Source organism: Triturus cristatus, chromosome 6, assembly GCF_964204655.1.
Source record: "Triturus cristatus chromosome 6, aTriCri1.1, whole genome shotgun sequence".
NCBI lineage: Eukaryota > Metazoa > Chordata > Amphibia > Caudata > Salamandridae > Triturus > Triturus cristatus.
The window spans coordinates 19,102,842-19,123,724 of record NC_140589.1 but is presented as its reverse complement, the minus strand read 5'-3'; the positions used below and the strand labels follow the sequence as shown (position 1 = coordinate 19,123,724).

The window sequence follows — 20,883 nt, the reverse complement described above, 5'->3', positions numbered from 1 at the left end:
ACGATCGCTCTCCAAAATGGCTGTACTCTTTTGCATTAAGAATTCATTCGTATTAGACTAATGCAAATAAATGCAAGCACTGGTCATTATCTGACCGCCCCTTCTGAAAGGTTTTAATCATGTCCAACATTTTCTGTGAAGACATTTTGCTGTATGGGAGTTAGTTCTAGATCAACGTTGAAGTTGTATTCAGCACCCAAGATTGAAAGGTGACTTAAAGGTCAAATTCCAGTGCGTTTGTTCAAGTTCTCAAAGATTTATCCTCACCAGAGACTTTCAGAAATGTGTCAATAATTTCTCCTTTTTCAATAACTGGAAAAGTTCTGGCAGGAGCCTAATACTTGTATAGTCAGTGATATTATCTCTCCACTATCCACACCTATACGATTGGTATGTGATTAGAGAAATTGTTGTGCTTCCTTTTGTCGAAGCTGCTTTTCAATTATTCACAATATTCCTTAGATCACCAATGATTGCACTCACCTCATTACATAGTTGTGACATGTGGCAAATCCCTCTTTGTAAGGGGGTAGCGACTGGTGATTTTCCTGGTGACCGGTATTTTTTTTCTGTAATGTTTGCCTTGATGTTTGGTTTACAGAAATCAACCTCAGGAAAAAAACAGACACATGTTTAATTCTAATAAGATTTTTAGATCCTTTAACGTACACTTTAAAGGCACTCACTGTAATTTGTTGTCTTATCCATATATCCTTTTTTGTTTGTCTGTGGTTTTGTGCATGGTCAAATGCAAGAATCAGTCTGTGGATGAATGGATACTCTCTATTCGTTCACTTAGAAGTTGTCTCGTCTTTGCTTTCACTCATTTATAATGCCCCAAACTGCCCACGAGTCCGTGGATGAATGGATACTCGCTATTCGTTCACTTAGAGGTTGCCTCGTCTTTGCCTTCACTCATTTATCATGCCCCAAACTCCCCAATCAGTGAAGCTGTACTTGCAGTTCTATGCCAGACCTATCGGCTTTAGTTATGGCACTTGTATGCAGAAACAAAAAACTTTGCTAAAATGGGATTTCAGTATGTGTCTTGGGGGTTTGTCACGTTGTTTGTATCTGCTGATCTCGGCTCTGAGGCCTGGTGGATTGGTAGGTTTGTGAAAATCCAGGGATAGATGCTGATGCCATGATCCTGAAGGAAACCAATGACTGAGTGATGCTTCAGCACAACCAACATATCTTTATTTTATTTAATGACTTTATATATAGTGCCCCTTCATTATAATGCAGTAAGGGCCTCTAACCTTCCGCGCCAGGGGACTCTTCAGGCATAGAGTGCCCTTCTAACAAGTCTAGAAAATCTGGCCAACAAGTGTCTGGAAAGACTGAATGAAAAGCTTACTCAGTGACTACGCAACTGGAGCCACCACTTGAGCTCCTTCCGCAGCCATCATCGGAGATGCTTTCACAGTTCACTTCCACTTAATTGACAAGCTCATCTTGATAACTCTGCCCTCTGCAATCCATCATCAGTGGTCACACCAAAGGTAGTAGGAGCAGACACAGCACAGTAGCAGACACCGCGCAGGAGCAGACACCGCGCAGAAGCAGACAGAACGCAGGAAGATGACTACCTTGACGTCACGAGGAGACCTGCCAAGAATGAGATGATTTTGCAACAAACCCTACAGATTTAGTAGATCCACTGCAGGTGGATTCCCACCACATTGCATTTCCAGCTTTCACTCTCTCACACAGATTGCATCAGAGAAAGTTTCTCTACCAATCCAAGTGCAACAGACTGGTTTATTTTCTAATGATTTAAAGACTCTTACTAAAGAAGGCTTCAAGAGCCATGCCTCTACATGGAAGGAGGGGGAGAAAGTTGATGCTACGTCTAGCTATCGTCTCAGTGACTGCTCCAAGGCTGGAAAAGAAGGATAAAGCACCAGACTCCACACCGCCATGCTTGACAGACTGTCCCATCGTGGGCTCAGTTGTACAACAAGCGGCACGTTTCGCACACTTAATGCTTCCTCTCGATGTAACGAACCAACAGAGAGAGAAGGAAGATGTTTGGACACCTGATGAAAGCAAGTCTCATCACTGGCAGTGATGTCAGTCTCCGCAGCTAATCTAATGGCGATCTTAGTGGCCATGATTGCCAAATGTGGAGTGATATGAGCCCTTAGAGCTCGTCTCGGAAAGGAAAAGTGAGGAAGCTCTTGCAATATTAAGGGAAGGAGCGAAACCATCATTGACAGAGGTTTAGATATCTGTACCATTGGATTTAATCAAGTAGCAGAAGCAACATTGCTTTAAATGTCAAGGACGGTTAAGATTCTCCCAGAAGTGCAAAATTACTTTCTAGTCATGTTGTTCGATGGTGAATCATATTGTGTCCTCCATGTCAATGACACTCTTCGATGGTGAATCATAATGTGTCCTCCATGTCAATGACACTCTTCGATGGTGAATCATAATGTGTCCTCCATGTCAATGACACTCTTAAAGCTCAGTTGTCCAAGGCTTATTTTTCAAATCAGTCTTGTGGGCTAATCCCTACACTTGGTATAGGCTTGTTTTAAGTTTTTACTTTCTTCCGGTTCACAATATTAGACAACTTGGAAACGTGGGGTGGAGGATGTGGGCATTTTAAGTCTGGTTCTACAGCCATCTGACAGGAAGTGGGTGAGTCTGTGCATGCACTTGGGCTCCCAGTGGGTGGTTGGGGGCTTTTCTGCAAAAATGCTGTTGTACCGGAGACATACCCACCGAGATTTTCACACAAAACTAGATGGTGAAAACAGGTGCAGGTAAAAGGCTGAGAGTAGAAAAGTCACTGTTTGCACTGTCTGAAAGAAACAGTTGGTTATAGATTCCTCACCTTAGAATTACCCCCAGGCGCCAGACTGGATCCAGAGAATTTTTTCGTCCGCAGTACCCCTGCGTGTCGAAAGATGGTGTTGGTCGGCTCCACGTTTGTCGTTGTGGTCGCCAGGATGATGTTGTGGCAGCTACTTAGACGCTGCCCTCGCGCGCTGTCAGTTCTTTCTTTTTCCGCGCCAGCCAACGCAGATCTGGAAAGACCGGTACCTCCAGTCACTTTTTGACTGACTTGTGACTGACTTTTTGGCGACTTTTATCGGCACCGTTTTTGAGTCTTCGACTCCTGGTGCACGTCAGGGATGCCGGGTTTCAAGATCTGCGGCTCCTGTAGCCAACTGATGTCAGTTACGGATCCGCACCACGTGTGCCTGTTTTGCCTGGAGCACGACCATGACCCCAAGTCGTGCTCTGACTGCCGGACCATGAATCCGAAGTCTTTGCGGGAGCAGTCCTGAAAGCTTCTCGAGGCACGGCAGTCTGCTCCACGCCGTTCGAGGTCCTGGTCACCTGCTACCGTTTAATGAAGCCCTCACTGACATCCTTTTGGGCATCTGGTCCAGGCCCAACACAGGGGCACCTGTGGATAGGATGATTGCCCAATGCCACCCCGACCCCGGGCAACCCAACTTTCCTCTCCCAACACCCCACTCCTGAGAGCTTGGTGGTCCAAGCCTCCACCTCCAAAAGTGTATTCCCTAATGCACCACCTGATATGGAATCCAAAAAGCTGGACCATCTTGGGAAGATGTTTCCTTCCTCCAGCTTGGGACTGCGGTCGGTAAACACTGCATGTCTGTTGGGCTGCTACACCCAGTCTGTGTGGGATACTGTGGCCCGAATGCTGCCCCAGTGATCGGAGGAGGCCTGGGCCGTACTCTCCCGTGCAGTTGCCGAAGGGAGAGATGCAGCAAAGTTTACTATCCACTGTGGGTTGGATACCGCTGACTCACTAGGCAGGACGATTTCCACATCGGTAGCCCTTCGACGCTACGCCTGGCTGAGGTCAACTGGTTTTTCAGGGGATGTCCAATCCACTCTTACGGACATGCCCTTTGATGGATGTCGCCTATTCAGTGACAAGGCCGACAAGGCTCTGGAGTGCTTTAAGGACTCTTGAGCCAAGGTCAGGTTCTTGGGCCTCTCCACCACCCGCCCTGCGCAGTCTGCTTTTCGCCCCTTTCGAGGCTACGGAAGGGGTGCCCCACCACGTCCCACCAAGAGCCACAGGCCAGCGCAAGTTGTGCAGCCCCAGCTCGGCTGGGGATGTGGAACCACCGCTGTGGTTCTAGGGGCCAGCGGGCGGGCCAGTCCACCACAGCCCCCTCTGCAGCAGCCTCCAAACCCTCCTAGTCCAACATTTCAGACACACCAATTGCCAGTAGGCATCAGGATTCGCCATCACCTCCCCCATCATGTCTGACGAGTGAGTTTTGCAAATAGTCCGAATGGGCTACTCCCTCCTCTTTGAGACCACCCCTCCATTCATGCCACCTCATTACCATCGCATGTCGTAGGATCATCTGGCCCTTCTTTAACAGGAAGTTTCAGCACTCTTGGCCAAGGGAGCCATAATGCGGGTTCCTGTCCCAGAAGTAGGTCGTGGTTGCTATTCCCACTACTTTCTGGTGCCCAAGAAGGACAAAGGCCTGCGTCCTATCTTGGATCTCAGGAATGCCAATCGCTTCCTCGGGAAGGAGAAGTTCAAAATATTGACGCTAGCTCAAGTCCTGTCTGCCCTCGACCCTAGAGACTGCATGGTAGCGTTGGAATTGCAGGACGCTTATTTTCATATCCCAGTCCTGCTGGCCCACCGACATTACCTGCGGTTCACGGTAGGCCACGAGCACTTTCAGTTTACTGTGCTCTCCTTTGGCTTCACCAGTGCCCCTCGGGTGTTCACGAAAGTGATGGCGGTGGTCACAGCTCATCTGCGCAGATCAGGGGTTCCAGTCTTCCCCCCTATCTTGACGACTGGCTGTTGAAGGCAGGCTCGCCCAAGGCTGTCGTCTTTCACCTCCAGACTACGGCCAAACTCCTGCATTTGCTGGGGTTCTCCATCAACGTGCCGAAGTCGCACCTGACTCCCTCTCAGAAGCTCCTCTTCATCGGATTGGTTCTGGACACTGCGCAGTTTCGGGTCTATCCCCCTGAACAGCGAGTCCGGGATATCCGGACTATGATTCGGATCTTTCAGCCTCTATCCCGGGTTTCGGTCAGGATGACCCTCAGGCTACTGGGCCTGTTGGCCTCCCGCATCCTGCTGGTGGATCATGCCAGATGGCATATGCGGGCTCTGCAGTGGGACCTGAAGTTCCAGTGGGCTCAACATCAGGGGAACCTATAAGATTGCATCCAGATCTCGGAGGGCACTGCACACCAATTGCAGGGGTTGCTAACGAACCAGGATTGGGTCGACGGCAGGCCCCTCTCCCTTTCCCAACCAGAGTTCACTGTGGTGACCGATGCATCACTTCTGGGATGGGGCAGTCACATGGGAGAGGCGGAGATCAGAGGCCTCTGGTCTCCGGTGGAGTCCGAGCTCCACATCAACCTTCTGGAGCTTCGGGCGATCCGTCTTGCACTGAAGGCATTCCTTCCTGCTGTCAAAGGGATAGTAGTGCAGGTGTTCACAGACAACACCACCACCATGTCGTGCTGCAACAAACAGGGGGGGGGGGGGTTGTGGACCCTATATCAGGAGGCACTTTGTCTCTGTATATGGCTGGAACATCAGAGCTTGTCCCTGGCGGTTCAACACCTGGCAGGTTTACTGAACGCCAGGGTGGACAAATTCAGCCGCTGGTGCATGATGGATCACAAATGGCGTCTTCACTTGGAGGTGGTGCAAGGTCTCTTTCAGCAGTGGGGAGAGCCTTGGTTAGATCTATTCGCCACCGAAGAGAATGTCAGCAGATCTGCTCATTGGAATTTCCAAGGCGGCACTCGCTCGTTGACTCTTTTCATCGCAAATGGTGTTGCAGTCTTCTGTACGCCTTTCCACCTATACCACTTCTGCCCAGAGTGCTGAGGAAGATCAAGCGCGAACGGGCCAAAGTCATTCTTGTGGCTCTGGATTGGGCACGAAGAGTCTGGTATCCCGAGCTACTCAGCACGGCCATCGATCCTCTGATCAGACTGCCTCTTCGGGAGGATCTTCTGTCGCAGCAGCAGGGGATGGTCCTCCACCCGAACCTGTCCACTCTCCACCTCCTTGCATGGAGATTGAGCAGCAGCAGTTGAAGTCGTTTGACCTGCCTCCCAAAGTCTGTTATGTTATCTTGGCAGCCAGGCGTCCCTCCACTAAAAGGGTATACACCCATAGATTGAACACATTTGTGGCATGGTGCGCAGCAAAGACTGTGGATCCCCTTTCTGCCCCTCTTTCTGAGGTTCTCTTGTTCCTTCTTTCTTTGGCCCAGCAGGGCTCTGCTCTGGGCACTCTTAAGGGCTACCTCTGGACCATTTCAGCCTTTCTTAGTCTTCCTCATCAGCCTTCTCTTTTCAAGTCCCCTGTTGTTAAACGCTTCCTCAAGGGCATTACTCATCTTTTTCCTCCTATTCCCTTCGTAATGCCTCAGTGGGACTTGAACTTCTTTCTGACTTACCTTATGTGCGCTCCATTTGAGCCACTTCATAACTGTCCTCTCCGACTTCTTACCTTAAAGACTGCTTTTCTGGTTGCCATCACCTCTGCTCGCAGGGTGAGTGAGCTTCAGGCTCTTTCTTTAAAACCTCCTTTCCTGGCTGTTCATCCGGGCAAGGTTGTACTAAGAACCAGACCTTCATTTCTTCCCAAGGTGATTACTTCTTTTCACATTGGCCAAACCATCACTTTGCCCACCTTCTTTCCACCTCCGCATCCTTCAAAAGAAGAAGAGAGGCTCTACCGTCTGGATCCAAAACAGATGCTTTTCTTTTATTTGGATCGCACCAAACAATTCCAGGTGGATGACCAGCTCTTTGTGGGTGCCAAGAAATGTCGGGCCGTGCACAAACAAACCATCTTTAGGTGGGTCGTTTTGAGCATTAAGGCCTGCTATTCCTTGGCAAAGAAGTAGCCTCCAGTGGGGCTGCGCGCCCATTCCACCAGGGTGACGGTAGCTACTACTGTTTTGGGACGAGGAGTCCCCCTCAATGACATCTGTCAGGCAGCTACGTGGGCATCTCTGCACACGGTCACTAGACACTACTGCCCGGACAGCCAAGTCCAGAGAGACGGCTTTTTTTTCCGTTCTGTTCTCCAGGACTTTCTAGTGTGAACTTGGCTCGCAGACTCCCCTCCGGGGTTGGTATTGCTGGGGTATCTATTCTAAGGTAAAGAATCTATAACTAACTTTCTTTCATATGAACAAGTTACTTACCTTCAGTAACGATATATCTGTAAGAAACATAGGTTAGTTATAGATTCCTTACCACCCCATCCATCCTCCCCGTTCTGTGAACTGACTTCTAGGGTTAAGGATTTCCTTTCAGGGCTAAGGATTTCCTTTCAGGGCTCTAGTTTTGTGCACCAGTGGTCAGTGTTTCTTGCATGGCTCTGCGCTTCTGGTGTGAAAAGTCGTGTGCAGAACTGACGTCTGCCCGCGATGGCGGCATCTGAGTAGCTGCCGCAACGTCATCCCTGCGACAACGATGCCAACGATGAACACGGAGCTGACCGACGCCACCTTTCGACACGCAGGGGTACTGCTGACGAAAGAATTCTCCAGATCCAGTCTGACACCTGGGGGTAATTCTAAGGTTAGGACTCTATAACTAACCTATGTTTCTTACAGACATATCGTTACCGAAGGTAAGTAAGTTGTTCTTTACTGTTGTGACAAGAGATTGTTATTGATTCTGTGAGAATGTGTAGGGTTTTAGTCTGTATAATGTGTTGGCAGTTTTGGCAGAATATGCATCCGAGTTGAGGCCTGAGCAAGTTAAAATGGTGATATGTCCCTGATCGCATTATATGGCTACATATGGTGAAGTAGATGAGCTGAGATTAGAAGCTGGGATTCATGTTACTCGGGGGCCATTTTTCACCATTAGGCCAAATCTTTTTCCATTGTTTGCGCGTGGGACGACCGTGCTGCTTTGTATTTACATTTTTTGCAGTTGTTGAACAATTTGCTGTTTGCTTGTGGTTTCTAAAGTCGTGGGCGCTCTCCATGACATTCTTTTCTCCCTGAATAGCATTTCCGTTTTTTGTTCTCACAGAATGTGCTGTTTTGTGTTTGATTTACACTTGTACAACAGGCTCTCAAAACGTAACCAGTAATATTTTCTTTGTTTGCTCTCCTGTAGACTCTTAATGTAGAATCCCTTCTGCAGTCCACTGGTCTGCCTCCAGGCCTCCTTATCCAAGCCCTGGCACCGCTGACTGGAGAAGACGGCATCCTAACCATGAGCAAAAGCAAGAGCAAAAACAAAGCCAAAGGCCTCCTACCGAAAGGTATGTAGTGCTGTTCTCCAACAGTGGTGCCACGCACTACGTGGCTGTCTCCCTAGCACTCCCCTTTATAGGATGCTGTTCTTCAGGAACTCATGATTGGCTGGTTATCTGATGGTTACATAGACATTTTGATTTGACTTGTCGCTGCAGGTGTCCTGCGGTTGAACGATGCGTCCCTCACGAAGCTGGCCAAGCAGCAGTCGGTGTTATGGCTGCTGCCAAACCAAACATACCTGAATGTTGAGGATGCAGAGGGCGCCATGCTGGAGCGAAAGCGAAACATCGTCTGCTGTCTGATCGTTAAGATATTGAAAGAGGACAAGGCGATGCACATCGACAACCTGGTGTTAAAGGTGAGTGAGCAAAGTACAATCAGAACCTCCTCAAAGGTAACTGCAGTTACCTTTTTGGCAGTGGTTTGGCAGTTGTTGTTGCTCTATAAAGCCAGGGTTCCTTAAACATTGGGTTTCACCATTTTTCCTTCGATTTGGCTGAATTTTACTCTGATTTGCTACACAACCTGCCACAATCACGCGTTTTGGAGTTACTTTTTATTCGTTGTCACTTTATGTACATTTGTTTTTATCTAACGCATTCTCTCCAAATACATCATACCTTCACTGTTTGTGACACAGCCTTCACAGGGCACAAAGACGGAAAAAGATTGTGCTCAAAAAGTCAAAACATGTCCAGGAGGAATCAAGAGATCAGGAATGAATTTGCCAAAGAGGCAGGGACCATTGCTCATCTTCTTCGGATTGTGATGCTCTTGGTTCTCTGCCCAATGACAAGCATCGAGGAGCTGTGTCTCTGCTTCGGTGCTCCGGAATACCACCTTAGGCCTGACACCGGTGGGATCCAGAAAAAGACAAAGAGGGCAGTCATCACGTCACTACCCACCTTCCAGGGTCCCATGAATTGGTGCAGGCTTGAAGCATTCATGCTCAGCTGGTACGTGGGTTCAGGGTCTGGGATTAACATTTTCTGTAATCACCTACCACATTGCAGACACCTAAATAGATTAGGAGAGTAAGCTTCACCCACAGTTTATAGTGGCATGCTTCATCACAGGTGCCTTCCTGTACCACTCGGTTGGGCTCAACTGCTGTGGGACGCTTCTTAAACATTTTTTGTCTGGATAAAAGCAGGGATCCAGTTCTTCATTTAAAAAATGGCCAAGATATCTCTTTTGTTCAGTGAATACCCTTGCCAAGGTAAAAACTAGATGCGTTCTGGATGTGTAATGAAAATGATGTTTCATGCATCTGATTATACATTTCCTACATGTTTCACCCATTTGTAACAGCCCGACACTGGTCTCTGGCCTTCTTGAGGACTCCAACAATCCCTGCCAAATTGCTTTTGCAGTTTCATGTGATTTAATAGAGGCGCGTACGTCTCTAATACCTGGTATTTCCATGTATTTAAATTACCTGCAATGTGGAATGAAAAGCATACGATATTTCATTACATGAAAGAACATATTACATTTATGTGTTTGTGGGCAATACAGCACACCCATAGGTGAACACTTGAGCAACAACATTTGTGATACTTCCAATCAATTCGGTTCACAGTGCTCACAGACATCACTATAAAATCACATATTTATTCAAATACATACCTGTCAGTGTGTACACCTATGTATATATTGGTATAAAAACAGCGACGACCCCCTCAAATAAGTGCCCTAACTTGGACTATTCTGGGTGTTTCTCAACTTTATCTGCATGGAGGGGTAGGGTTATGGCTTTTCCCTGCAGAGTCACACTTTTTGAAAGGTAAATTTGTTTGATATGTGTGTTAATAAGGAATATGCTACTTACCAGTATGCATCTGTTCTTGGCATGTAGAGCTGCAGATCTACACACTTTTGCATAGATCGCCATCTGGTGTTGGGCCCGGATGTTTGCAGTTTGTTTTTCCTCTTGGAAAGTCTTTGGAAGTCACGGGATCGGTGACTCCTCCTTTGGATCATACTGCGCATGGGCTTCGGCTCCATCCTCAGATTGTTTTTCGCCAACAGGGAAAAATGGAGCGTAGTAATAACAGTGAAGAAACCCATGTGTGTTGTATCTAAATAAGATAGACTGGAACAGATACAGGTAGCCGGGGAGGCGGGTGGGCGTGTGTAGATCTGCAGCTCTACATGCCAAGAACAGATGCATACTGGTAAGTAGAATATTCCGTTCGAGGCATATGAGCTGCAGATTACACACTTTTGCATAGACTATATAGCAGTTCCCAACCTTAGCGGCGACCACAGGTATCTGTTGCAGTGGTTTGAAATAGTGTTTTAGTACAGCCTGGCCCACACTAGCTTGTTGCTTGGTTTGCACATCTACACAGTAATGTTTAGTGAAAGTGTGCGGTGTTGACCATGTAGCTGCTTTGCAGATATCATCTAATGGGATGTTCCCTAGAAAAGCCATAGAAGCCCCTATCTTTCGTGTAGAGTGGGCTTTAGGAGGAAAAGATAGCGTTCGTTTTGTCTTGTGGTAGCAAATCTGTATGCATTTTACAATCCACCTAGCTATCCCTGATTTAGAGATGGGGTTGCCTTTGTGTGGTGGAGAGAAAGAGACAAACAGTTGTTTGGTCTTTCTGAAAGGTTGTGTTCTTTGGATATAGTAAAGTAAGGCCCTTTTAACATCGCGTGTAGAGCTCTTTCTGCAACAGTTTGAGGTTGCGAGAAAGAAAACGGTAACTCTACCGATTGGTTTAGATGGAAGGGGAAATGGCTTTGGGTAGGAATTTTGGGTTGGTACGGAGGACAACCTTGTTGTGGTGCATTTGGAGAAAAGGTTCTTGTACAGTAAGTGCTTGTATCTCACTGACCCTTCTAAGGGAAGTGATGGCTACAAGAAAGGCTGTTTTCCATGTGAGAAATTGCAGTTCACATTTATGCAAAGGTTCGAAAGGCGGTCCCATTAGCCTTGTGAGAACTATATTTAAGTTCCACACAGGTGAGGGTGGTACTCTGGGGGGAATTATTCATTTGAGGCCTTCCATGAAGGCTTTAATGGCAGGCACTCTGAAAAGTAATAGGTGCTGTCTGTTTTGTAGGTAAGCGGCAATTGCTGCGAGGTGTAGCCGAATGGATGTATATGCTAGGTTACACCTTTGTAGATGGAGTAAGTAGCATATGATGTGCTGTATAGATACGTCTAGAGGGTCGATTGTGTTGTTATGGCAATAAACAACAAATCTTTTCCACTTTGCAGCGTAGCAGGCTCTAGTGGTAGGGCGTCTAGCTTCTCTGATGACGTTCATACAGTCAGGGGGAAGGTTAAGGTCCCCGAATTCTAGGATCTCAGGAGCCAGATCGCAAGGTTGAGTTGAGCTGGGTCCGGGTGCCTGATCTCTCCATGGTTCTGGGTTAGGAGGCATGGCGAGAGGCGTAGCTTTTGGTGTGGCACTACCGAGAGTTCCAGCAGCGTGGTGTACCCCGGTTGTCTGGCCCATGTTGGAGCTACTAGAATCAGTGTGAGGGAGTGCTGTTGTAGCTTTCGCACCACTAATGGAATTAGTGGGAGAGGTGGAAAAACGTACGCAAATTTGCCTGACCAGTTCATCCATATCGCATTGCCTTTGGACAATGGGTGTGGGTATCTGGCGGCGAAGCTTGGGCATTTTTTGTTTTTGTGGGTGGCGAAGAGGTCTATCTGTGGATGCCCCCACGTCTGAAAGAACGAGTGAAGAACCTGCGGGTGAAGTTCCCACTCGTGGATCTGCTGCGTCTGTCTGCTGAGCAGATCTGCCATGGTGTTTTGGACTCCTGGGACATGTTGGGCTAGGAGAAAGATTTTGTGTGGAATTGCCCATCTCCATATGCTCTGTGCTAGTTGAGAGAGCTATGGAGAGTGTGTGCCGCCTTGTTTTTGAATGTAGTACATGGCCGTCATGTTGTCTGTGCGAATAAGGACTGCCTTGCCTAAAATCTGTGTGTGAAAGGATTTTAGGACTAGAGAGATTGCCAGTAACTCCAGATGGTTGACGTGGAGTAACTTTTGTTGCGGCGTCCATGTGCCCTGCACTGTGAGGTGTAACAGATGAGCTCCCCAGCCGGAGAGCGATTCGTCCGTTGTTAGGATTATTTGTGGAACCGGGTCCAGGAACGGTCGACCTCTGGAAAGATTTGTGGTGTTCCACCACTGCAGAGAGCGATGGGTGCGACCGTCTACCAACACCAGATCTGTCAATTGTCCCTGGGCCTGGTTCCATTGGCGCGCTAAGCACTCTTGGAGTGGACGCATCTGGAGTCTTGCATGAGGCACTATGAAAATGCAAGAGGCCATCATCCCTATTAGTTGCATAACCACTCTTGCTGGGAGAGAGTGTTGAGGTATGAATCTTTGACGCAAAGCCTGAATGCTTGCAATCCTGACAGGATTGGGGTAGGCTATGGCTTTTGAGGTGTCTATAGTGGCACCGAGGTATTGCTTTGTGTGGGATGGTATTAGCAGGGACTTTTGGTGGTTCACCATGAAGTCTAGCTGGTGAAGTAGTTGGATTGTAGTGGCGGTATGATGTACACATTGGTTGTAGGACGTGGCTTTTATTAGCCAGTCGTCCAAATATGGGAAAACGTGAATGTGCTGTCTTCTGAGGTGTGCCACCACTACCGCTAGGCACTTGGTGAATACCCTTGGTGCTGTTGTGACCCCGAATGGGTGCACCTTGAACTGGTAGTGTTGCCCGTCCACTACAAATCTGAGGTACTTTCTGTGAGCATGGTGTACCGGAATGTGAAAGTATGCGTCTTTCAAGTCCAGTGTGGTGAGAAAGTCGTTCTGGGAGAGGAGAGGAAGTACCTGCTGAAGTGTTACCATGTGAAAATGGTCCGAATGTATGTATGTGTTTAGAGGCCGGAGATCTAAAATAGGTCGTAGAGTCTCGTATTTTTTTGGTATCAGAAAATATAGGGAGTAGACCCCCAAATTTTGCTGATTGGCGGGGACTTGTTCTATCGCATGTTTTTGTAGGAGGGAGATTACCTCCTGTTTTAGTAATGTGGAATGTTCTTGTGACATTGGGCGTTGCCTGGGTGGAATGTTTGGGGGGGTAGATGTCAATTCTAGGCAGTACCCTGAACGAATAATTTGGGTCACCCATCTGTCTGAGGTGATGGTCTCCCAGACGTGAAGGAAATTTTGTAGCCTACCCCCGACCGCAGTGGGATGGTCTGGAGGGAGCGGGGGAAAGTCATTGGGTAGGCGGTGTGGCAGAGCGGGCGGTATTTGTTTTGCCTCTGCCTTTATTGTTATTGCCCCTATAGCTGCCTCTTTGATAACCCCTTGTGAAGGTGGATTGAGCAGGGGATTTGTAGGAAGTGGACGCACTACCTGAGGAATAGCCTCTGGCCGTACCCCGATAGGAAGAGCGGCGAAAGGAGCGCCTAGGAGGGTGTGACTGCAGGGCTCCCATAGATTTCGCCGTATCTGTGTCCTTCATCTTCTCGAGGGCCTCATCTACCTTTGGGCCGCATAGGTGTTCTTGGTCAGAGGGATGATTTAGAATGGAGGCCTGTACCTCAGGTTTAAAACCTGAAACCCTCAGCCAAGCATGGCGACGGAGGAGGACGCTAGTGTTAATGGCCCTGGAGGCTGTGTCTGCCGCGTCTAAGGCACAGCGTATAGAGGTGTTAGTTATAGTCTTACCCTCTTGAATTAATTAATTGGCCCTATTTTTGTATTTTTCTGGGAGATGGTGCATGATGGTTTCTAGTTCATCATAATGTGCCCGGTCGTATCTGGCCAATAGCGCTTGAGTGTTGGCAATACGCCATATATTGGCTGCCTGTGACGCAGTGCGCTTTCCTGACGCGTCCAGTAGCTTTGACTCTTTGTCAGGTGGTGGTGCTTCCCCTGACGCCTGGGAGTTTGACCTCTTCCATGCAGTGGAGACCACTAGGGAATCTAGTGGTGCTGGCCCTTTGATATAGGCAGGATCTGTGGGGGCAGCTTTATACTTTTTCTCTATGCGTGGGTTAATGACCCTAGCCCTGACTGGGTCTTTAAAGATCTCTGGCGCATGTTTTATTACCCCCTTGAGCATAGGTAGTATGGAGGTAGCCCTATGTGCGGTATCAAAGGTGTCGAGGAGGAAATCTTCCTCTACCGGGTCAGTGTGTAGCTCTACCCCGTGATAATGTGCCGCCCTCTGAAGTAGGTGGTGAATACCTAATGAGTCTTCTGGTGGAGATGGCCTGGATGGGTAAAGGTCATCTTGTGGGACATCTGGGATGTCTGGATTATTATAGTGGTCCCATTGGCCTGGGGATCCTGTAGGGGTGGGGTCTTGTGGCACATCCCCTGGATCGTAATATGGGTCCCCTTAATCATCATGGTCCAGAGACGGGGTCGGGGAGCGATGAGGCGGGGTGGAGAAGGCGGAGGGGGCGGAGGTGGAGAGGGTGGAGGAGGTGGGGAAGGCACTCTGAAAGGGGAGGTAGCAGAGTCTTTCCTCTTTGGAGGTGGAGGCGGAGCCGGTTTGTCCAAATGTCTCTTTTTTGAAGAGAGTGCCAAATGTCCAGTCTTTGGATCATTGGTAAGTGTCTTTTGCAAGGGATCCGGTGTAAACAGTTCCTGTGACAATGTTGGTTCCGTCGGCACCGAAGGTTTCGGGGCCGAGGACTTTTTAGGTTTTTCCGTGCCGTGCTTTTTAAGAGCCTCAGATTTTTTGGTCGGCGCCGAGGTAGTCTTCGGCGTGGGAGTGTCGGTGCCGAGGGCCGTATGGGGTTTGGTCGGTACCGAAAGGCTAGGTTTCGACACCGAGGACTTTGGTGCGGAGCTCGGTGTCGAGGTAGAGGCCGGTCTCTTTTTCGGTGCCGAAGTGTGTTTCTCGGCACCGCTGGCACGCTGGCTCGAGCCCGAGCCGCCGGAAGGCTTATTTGGCTTCTTCACCGGGCCCGAAGGTGGGGTGTTGGAAGCAGTGTCTCTGGTCTTGCCTAGGAACGGAGGCGAAGGCGTGACCGAAGCCTTTTTGGGTGTCGGTGTGGGTGTGGGAGGGGGTATAGTACTCACGACCCTCTGCGCCGGGGTGATGTCCTCCACATCAGAGTCGTCGGCTTCGGAAGCACTGACGAGGTCCTCTTCGGTGTGCTGCTGTCCCGGAGCTTCGACATCGTCCCCGAAGATGACGACTGGAACGGAGGTCGAGGAGTGCGCCATGTTTCGTCTGGCCCTTCGATCTCGAATAGTCTTTTTCGATCTGAAAGACTTGCAGGCGGGACAGTCTCGGGCCTCGTGTTCAGGGGAGAGGCAGAGGTTGCACACCTCATGAAGATCGGTGTGGGGGAATTTGGACCCACATCGAGGGCACTTCTTGAATGGAGTTCTTTCCATCAGCCGGGACCGGAGCTTGGATAGGCCCGAAGGCCGCCGTCGACGACTGGAATCGAAGATGTGTTGAAGAGAAGGTGATTGAGGAGATTTGGTATCGGAACAATACCGCGATGAGCGAGGATTCCGCTTCGATCGTCGAACTGGAAATGTTCGGAACCGGAGCGCGAAGTATTACATCTGAGCCCGATGGCGGAAAAAAGCAATCTGAGGATGGAGCCGAAGCCCATGCGCAATACGAACCAAGGGAGGAGTCACCGACCTCGTGACTTCCAAAGACTTTCCAAGAGGAAAAACAAACTGCAAACATCCGGGCCCAACACCAGATGGCGATCTATGCAAAAGTGTGTAATCTGCAGCTCATATGCCTCGAACACTACTTTTATATGTCATTTCCTGGGTTAGTCTGTCCAAAGTGTAACTTGCTTCTAGACGACAAACATATAAGCATGCTGGCCATAACATATATTAAACTTTGAAGGCTGTGACATACTTTTTAACATGTATTCATGCATGCCTTCCCATCAGCAAGATTAGAAAGCAAACAGACTCATGGCTGCCTTTGTTGCAATATCTGATAGAGGCTTTTAGCCTCAGATTCCCTACCCTAAAATGATACCCAGTGTGAGACTGGATCTGGAATTGTTATCGTGAGCACTACCCCTGTGTGCCAGTAGGTGGCATTGTTTGACTCAGTGTGCCATCATCCATGCCGAAAGTGCGCAGTGCCTATATAGGCACCACCCCACCGTGTTGACGTCAGTGAGACCTGTCTCAGGTACTTATGTCGCTGGAATCAGATGGTACCTGCGGTTTGTGGTAGGCCTCACTTACTACCAGTTCCCCATCCTCCCTGTTCGCTTAGCATCAGCGACCTGAGTCTTTTCCAAGGTGATGGCAGTGCTTGTGACATACCTGAGAAGGTCAGGGATCTCAGAGTTCTCATAACTTGACGATTGGCTGCTTACGGTGAGCTTCCCACAGCTGGTGTTGGACCATTTACATGCATGAGCATCCACGGTGTTCGAATCCAGTTTTCTCTTCAAGGTGCCAAAGTCTCACTTAGAGCTCTCTGTGACCTTATGTGCATTGGAGCAATACTGAACGCAAGACTTCTCTCCTCCGCAGACGATCCAGAACATTGAGGGTATGATACCAATGCTTCATGTGGGAGCTCAGGTTCCTGTCCTGAAGGTTTGTCTCCTGCTAGAGATGCTGATTTCCTACATCCTGCTGGTCATGTATACACACTGACATGCTTGCTCTCCAGTAGTGCCTTTGTCAGTCGTGCTCCCAGTGCATGGGAATCGGACACCGTCAGGATCTCTCGAAACACGTCAGCAGAATTGCTCTGATGGTCGATGGCGATGCGCCCCACACTAGAGATGTCCTTTTATCTCCCTCCAGCAGTGACCAAGGTAGTGACTGACGTTCCACCTTTGGATGAATCCACCTTTAACTAGCTTCCATCTATATAAACTGGTTTTGAGGACCAAAGTGGCTTTCCTGCCTAAGTTGGTAACCCTTTTCATCAGAAGCAATCCATTACCATTCCTTCTGTTTTTTTCAACCCCACACTATCAATGCGAAGGTGAGGATACACCGGCTGGACCCGCTGAGAATGTGCGATAATTGCATTGACTGAATGAAGATTAGGTCCAGTGACAAGCTCTTTGTTGGGTATGTTGGCAGCAAAAACTGCAAGGTGGTCAAAAAGATTCATTTCATGCTGGATAATCTTTTGCATTTACTACTTTTGTACCCCTGTACTACCCTGGTGTTCCCTATCGCCCCGAGTGGCTGCCAGAGGAGGATGAGGAGGACTGGGAGGGGTCTGTGGACCCTCTGGCAGACGAGTTGGAAGAACCGGACTGGAGAGAGGCCAGTGGTCTGGACACCTTTCCAGACTTCGGCATGCTATCTCCCTCTACCGTGGCTACGGAGGAGGGTGCATCATATGCAGTGGTGTTGCATAGGGCAGCTAAGGCCTTAAGCCTTGAGCTTCCTATGGTGGCGGTTAGGACTAACCTCCTGACCGAGGTGCTTCAATCGTCAGCGACCTCTTCGGAGCCCCTGCTGCCATTCCATTAGGCCCTCACGTACATCCTTTCGGGCAGTTGGTCCAAGCCCAACACATTGGCTCCTGTGGATAGGATGATTGCCCGATGCCACCCCCAGGCCCTGGGCAACCCATTTTCCTCTTCCAACACCCCACCCCTGAGAGCTTGGTGGTCCAAGCCTCGACTTCCAAGGGCGCATTCCCTACTGCACCAGCTGATAGGGAATCCAAGAAGCTGGACCACCTTGGGAAGAAAATGTTTTCTTCCTCCAGCTTAGGACTGCGGTCGGTGAATACCGCATGTCTCTTGGGCCGTTACTCCGACTCTGTGTGTGACACGGTCGCACAGGTGCTGCCACAGTGCCTGGAGGAGGCCCGGGCCGTGCTCTCCCGTGCAGTTGCCGAAGGGAGAGACGCAGCTAATTTCGCCATACGATGTGGGCTGGACACCGCCGAGTCGCTGCGCAGGACTATTTCAACGCCAGTAGTCCCGAGACGCTACACCTGGCTGAGGTCCACTGGCTTTTTGGGTGATGTCCAAGCTACGCTTTTGGACAAGCCCTTTGATGGCAGTCGCTTATTTGGTGATAAATCCGACAACGCGCTAGAGCGCATTAAGGACTCCAGGGCTACAGCCAGGTCCTTGGGCCTCGCTTCTACCTCTTGCCCGCGCAGTCTGCTTTTTGCCCTTTTCGTGGCTACGGAAGGGGTGCCCCGCCACGTTCCGTCCAGAGCCACAGGCCTGTGCAAGCTGTCCAGCGTTTGCACGGCCGGGGACATGGGACCCACCATCGTGGGTGTGGGGGCCAGCGGGTGGGCCAGTCCTCCAGCGCCTCCTCTGCAGCAGCCTCCAAGCCCTCCTACTCCGATCTTTCAGGGCCACCATTCACCAGTGGGCAGCAGGATTTGCCATCACTTCCACCACTGGCTCAACATCGCGTCGGACAGGTGGGTTTTGCAGATAGTCCAAAGCGGCTACTCCCTCCCATTCGAGACTATCCCTCCATCCATGCCACCTCAATTCCATTGGGTGTCGGAGGATCACTTGGCCCTTCTCCAACAGGAAGTTACGGCTCTCTTGGCCAAGGGTGCCATCGAGCGAGTTCCTGCCCAAGAAGTAGGTTGTGGTTGTTATTCCCACTAGTTTCTGGTGCCCAAGAAGGTCAAGGGCCTGCGTCCTATCTTGGATCTCAGCAACGTCAACCGCTTCCTCTGGAAGGAGTTCAAAATGTTGACACTGGCTCCGGTCCTGTCTGCCCTCGACCCTGGAGACTGGATGGTAGCGTTGGACTTGCAGAACGCTTATTTTCACATCCTCGTCCTGCCGGCCCATCCGCGTTACCTACGGTTCACGGTGGGTCACAAGCACTTTCAGTTTACTGTGCTCCCCTTTGGCCTTACCAGCGCCCCTCGGGTGTTCAAGAAGGTGATGGCGGTGGTCGCAGCTCATCTGCGCAGAGCAGGGGTTCCAGTCTTCCCCTATCTCGACGACTGGCTGTGAAAGGCGGGCTCGCCCCAGGTTGTCGTCCCCCATCTCCATCCTATGGACGATCTCCTGCATTTGCTGGGGTTCACCATCAATGTGCCGAAGTCGCACCTAATTCCCTCTCAGAAGCTCCTTTTCATCGGAGCTGATCTGGACACAGCGCAGTTTCGGGCTTATCCTCCTGAGCAGCGAGTCCGGGAAATTCAGGCTATGACTCCTATGTTTCAGCCTCTATCCCGGGTTTTGGTCAGACTGACCCTGAGGCTACTGGGCCTCATGGCCTCCTACATCCTGCTGGTGGACTATGCCAGGTGGCATATGCGGGCTCTGCAGTGCGACCTGAAGTTCCAGTGGGCACAGCATCAGAGGAATCTTTTTGATTGCGTCCAGATCTCGGAGGGCAACTGCACACCATTTGCAGTGGTGGCTAATGAACCAGGATTCGGTCAACGGCAGGTCCCTCTCCCTTCCTCAACCAGAGTTCACAGTAGTGACAGATGCCTCACTTCTGGGGTAGGGCGGCCACATGGGAGAGGCAGAGATCAGAGGCCTCTGGTCTCCGGCGGAGTCCGGGCTTCACATCAACCTTCTGGAGCTTCGGGCGATCAGTCTTGCACTGAAGGCATTCCTTCCTGCTGTCAAAGGGAGAGTAGCGCAGGTGTTCACGTACAACACCACCGCCATGTGGTACTGCAACAACCAGGGCGGGGTGGGTGCGTGGACCCTATGTCAGGAGGCACTTCATCGCTGGAAGTGGCTGGAACATCAGGGCATGTCCCTGGTGGTTCAACACCTGGCAGGTTCTCTGAATGCCAGAGAGACTAACTCAGCCGCTGGTGCATGATGGATCAATGGTGTCTTCACTCAAAGGTGGTGCAAGGTCTCTTTTAGCAATGGGGAGAGCCTTGGTTAGATCTATTCGCCACTGAAGAGAATGCGCAATGTCACAAGTTCTGCTCGTTGGAATTTCCAAGGCGGTACTCGCTCGGCGACACTTTTCGTCGCGAGTGGAGTTGTGGTCTTCTATACACCTTTCAGCCTGTAACACTTCTGCCCGGAGTGCTGAAGAAGATCAAGTGCCACCGAGCCCAAGTTATTCTTGTGGCCCCGAACTGGGCATGAAGAGTCTGGTATCCATAGCTTCTGCACATGGCTGTAGATCCCCCGATCAGATTGCCTCTTCGGAAGGATCTTCGCAGCAGCAGGGGACAGTCCTCCACCTGAACCTGTCCAGCCTCCACCTCCTTGCCCGGAGATTGAGTGGCGACAGTTGAGAGCTTTCAACCATGCTGCCGAAGTCATAACATTATCTTGGCAGCCAGGCGTCCCTTCACCTGTAGGTGGATCATATTTGTGGCATGGTTCACAGCAAAGGCTGTGGATCCCCTTTCTGCCCTTCTTTCAGAGGTTCTCCTCTTCATTCTTTCTTTGGCCCAGCAGGGTTCTGCTCTGGGCCAGTGGCGGCTGGTGACATTTGAAAGTGGTAGGGCGTAAAAGTTGAGAATAAGTGTTACGTCGCGAGCGTAACCATGACACACTATTAAACTATACCCTGTGACACTATTAACTAATTGCACGATATTCTAATAACCGGTTCTGCAGGACGTTGCATATTCTGTGAGACACTATTAGCAAGATTTCTCAGACACTCACCCTGTTTCTTGAGACACTTAGTTGTACTTGTAACCAGTTCTATTAGAATCTATTAACC

The 20,883-nt window shown here is 49.8% G+C and overlaps 1 protein-coding gene across 1 annotated transcript in view; it reads left to right on the top strand.

The window, feature by feature from the left end:
- LOC146813655 (cullin-9-like) overlaps positions 1-20,883 on the top strand; it is a 570,887-nt gene that overhangs the window by 535,208 nt on the left and 14,796 nt on the right. Inside the window, exons 32-33 of the mRNA XM_085610143.1 lie at positions 8,137-8,284; positions 8,435-8,637. Of these exons, the coding sequence (XP_085466269.1) occupies positions 8,137-8,284; positions 8,435-8,637 (351 nt within the window). The remainder of the gene's footprint in view (positions 1-8,136; positions 8,285-8,434; positions 8,638-20,883) is intronic.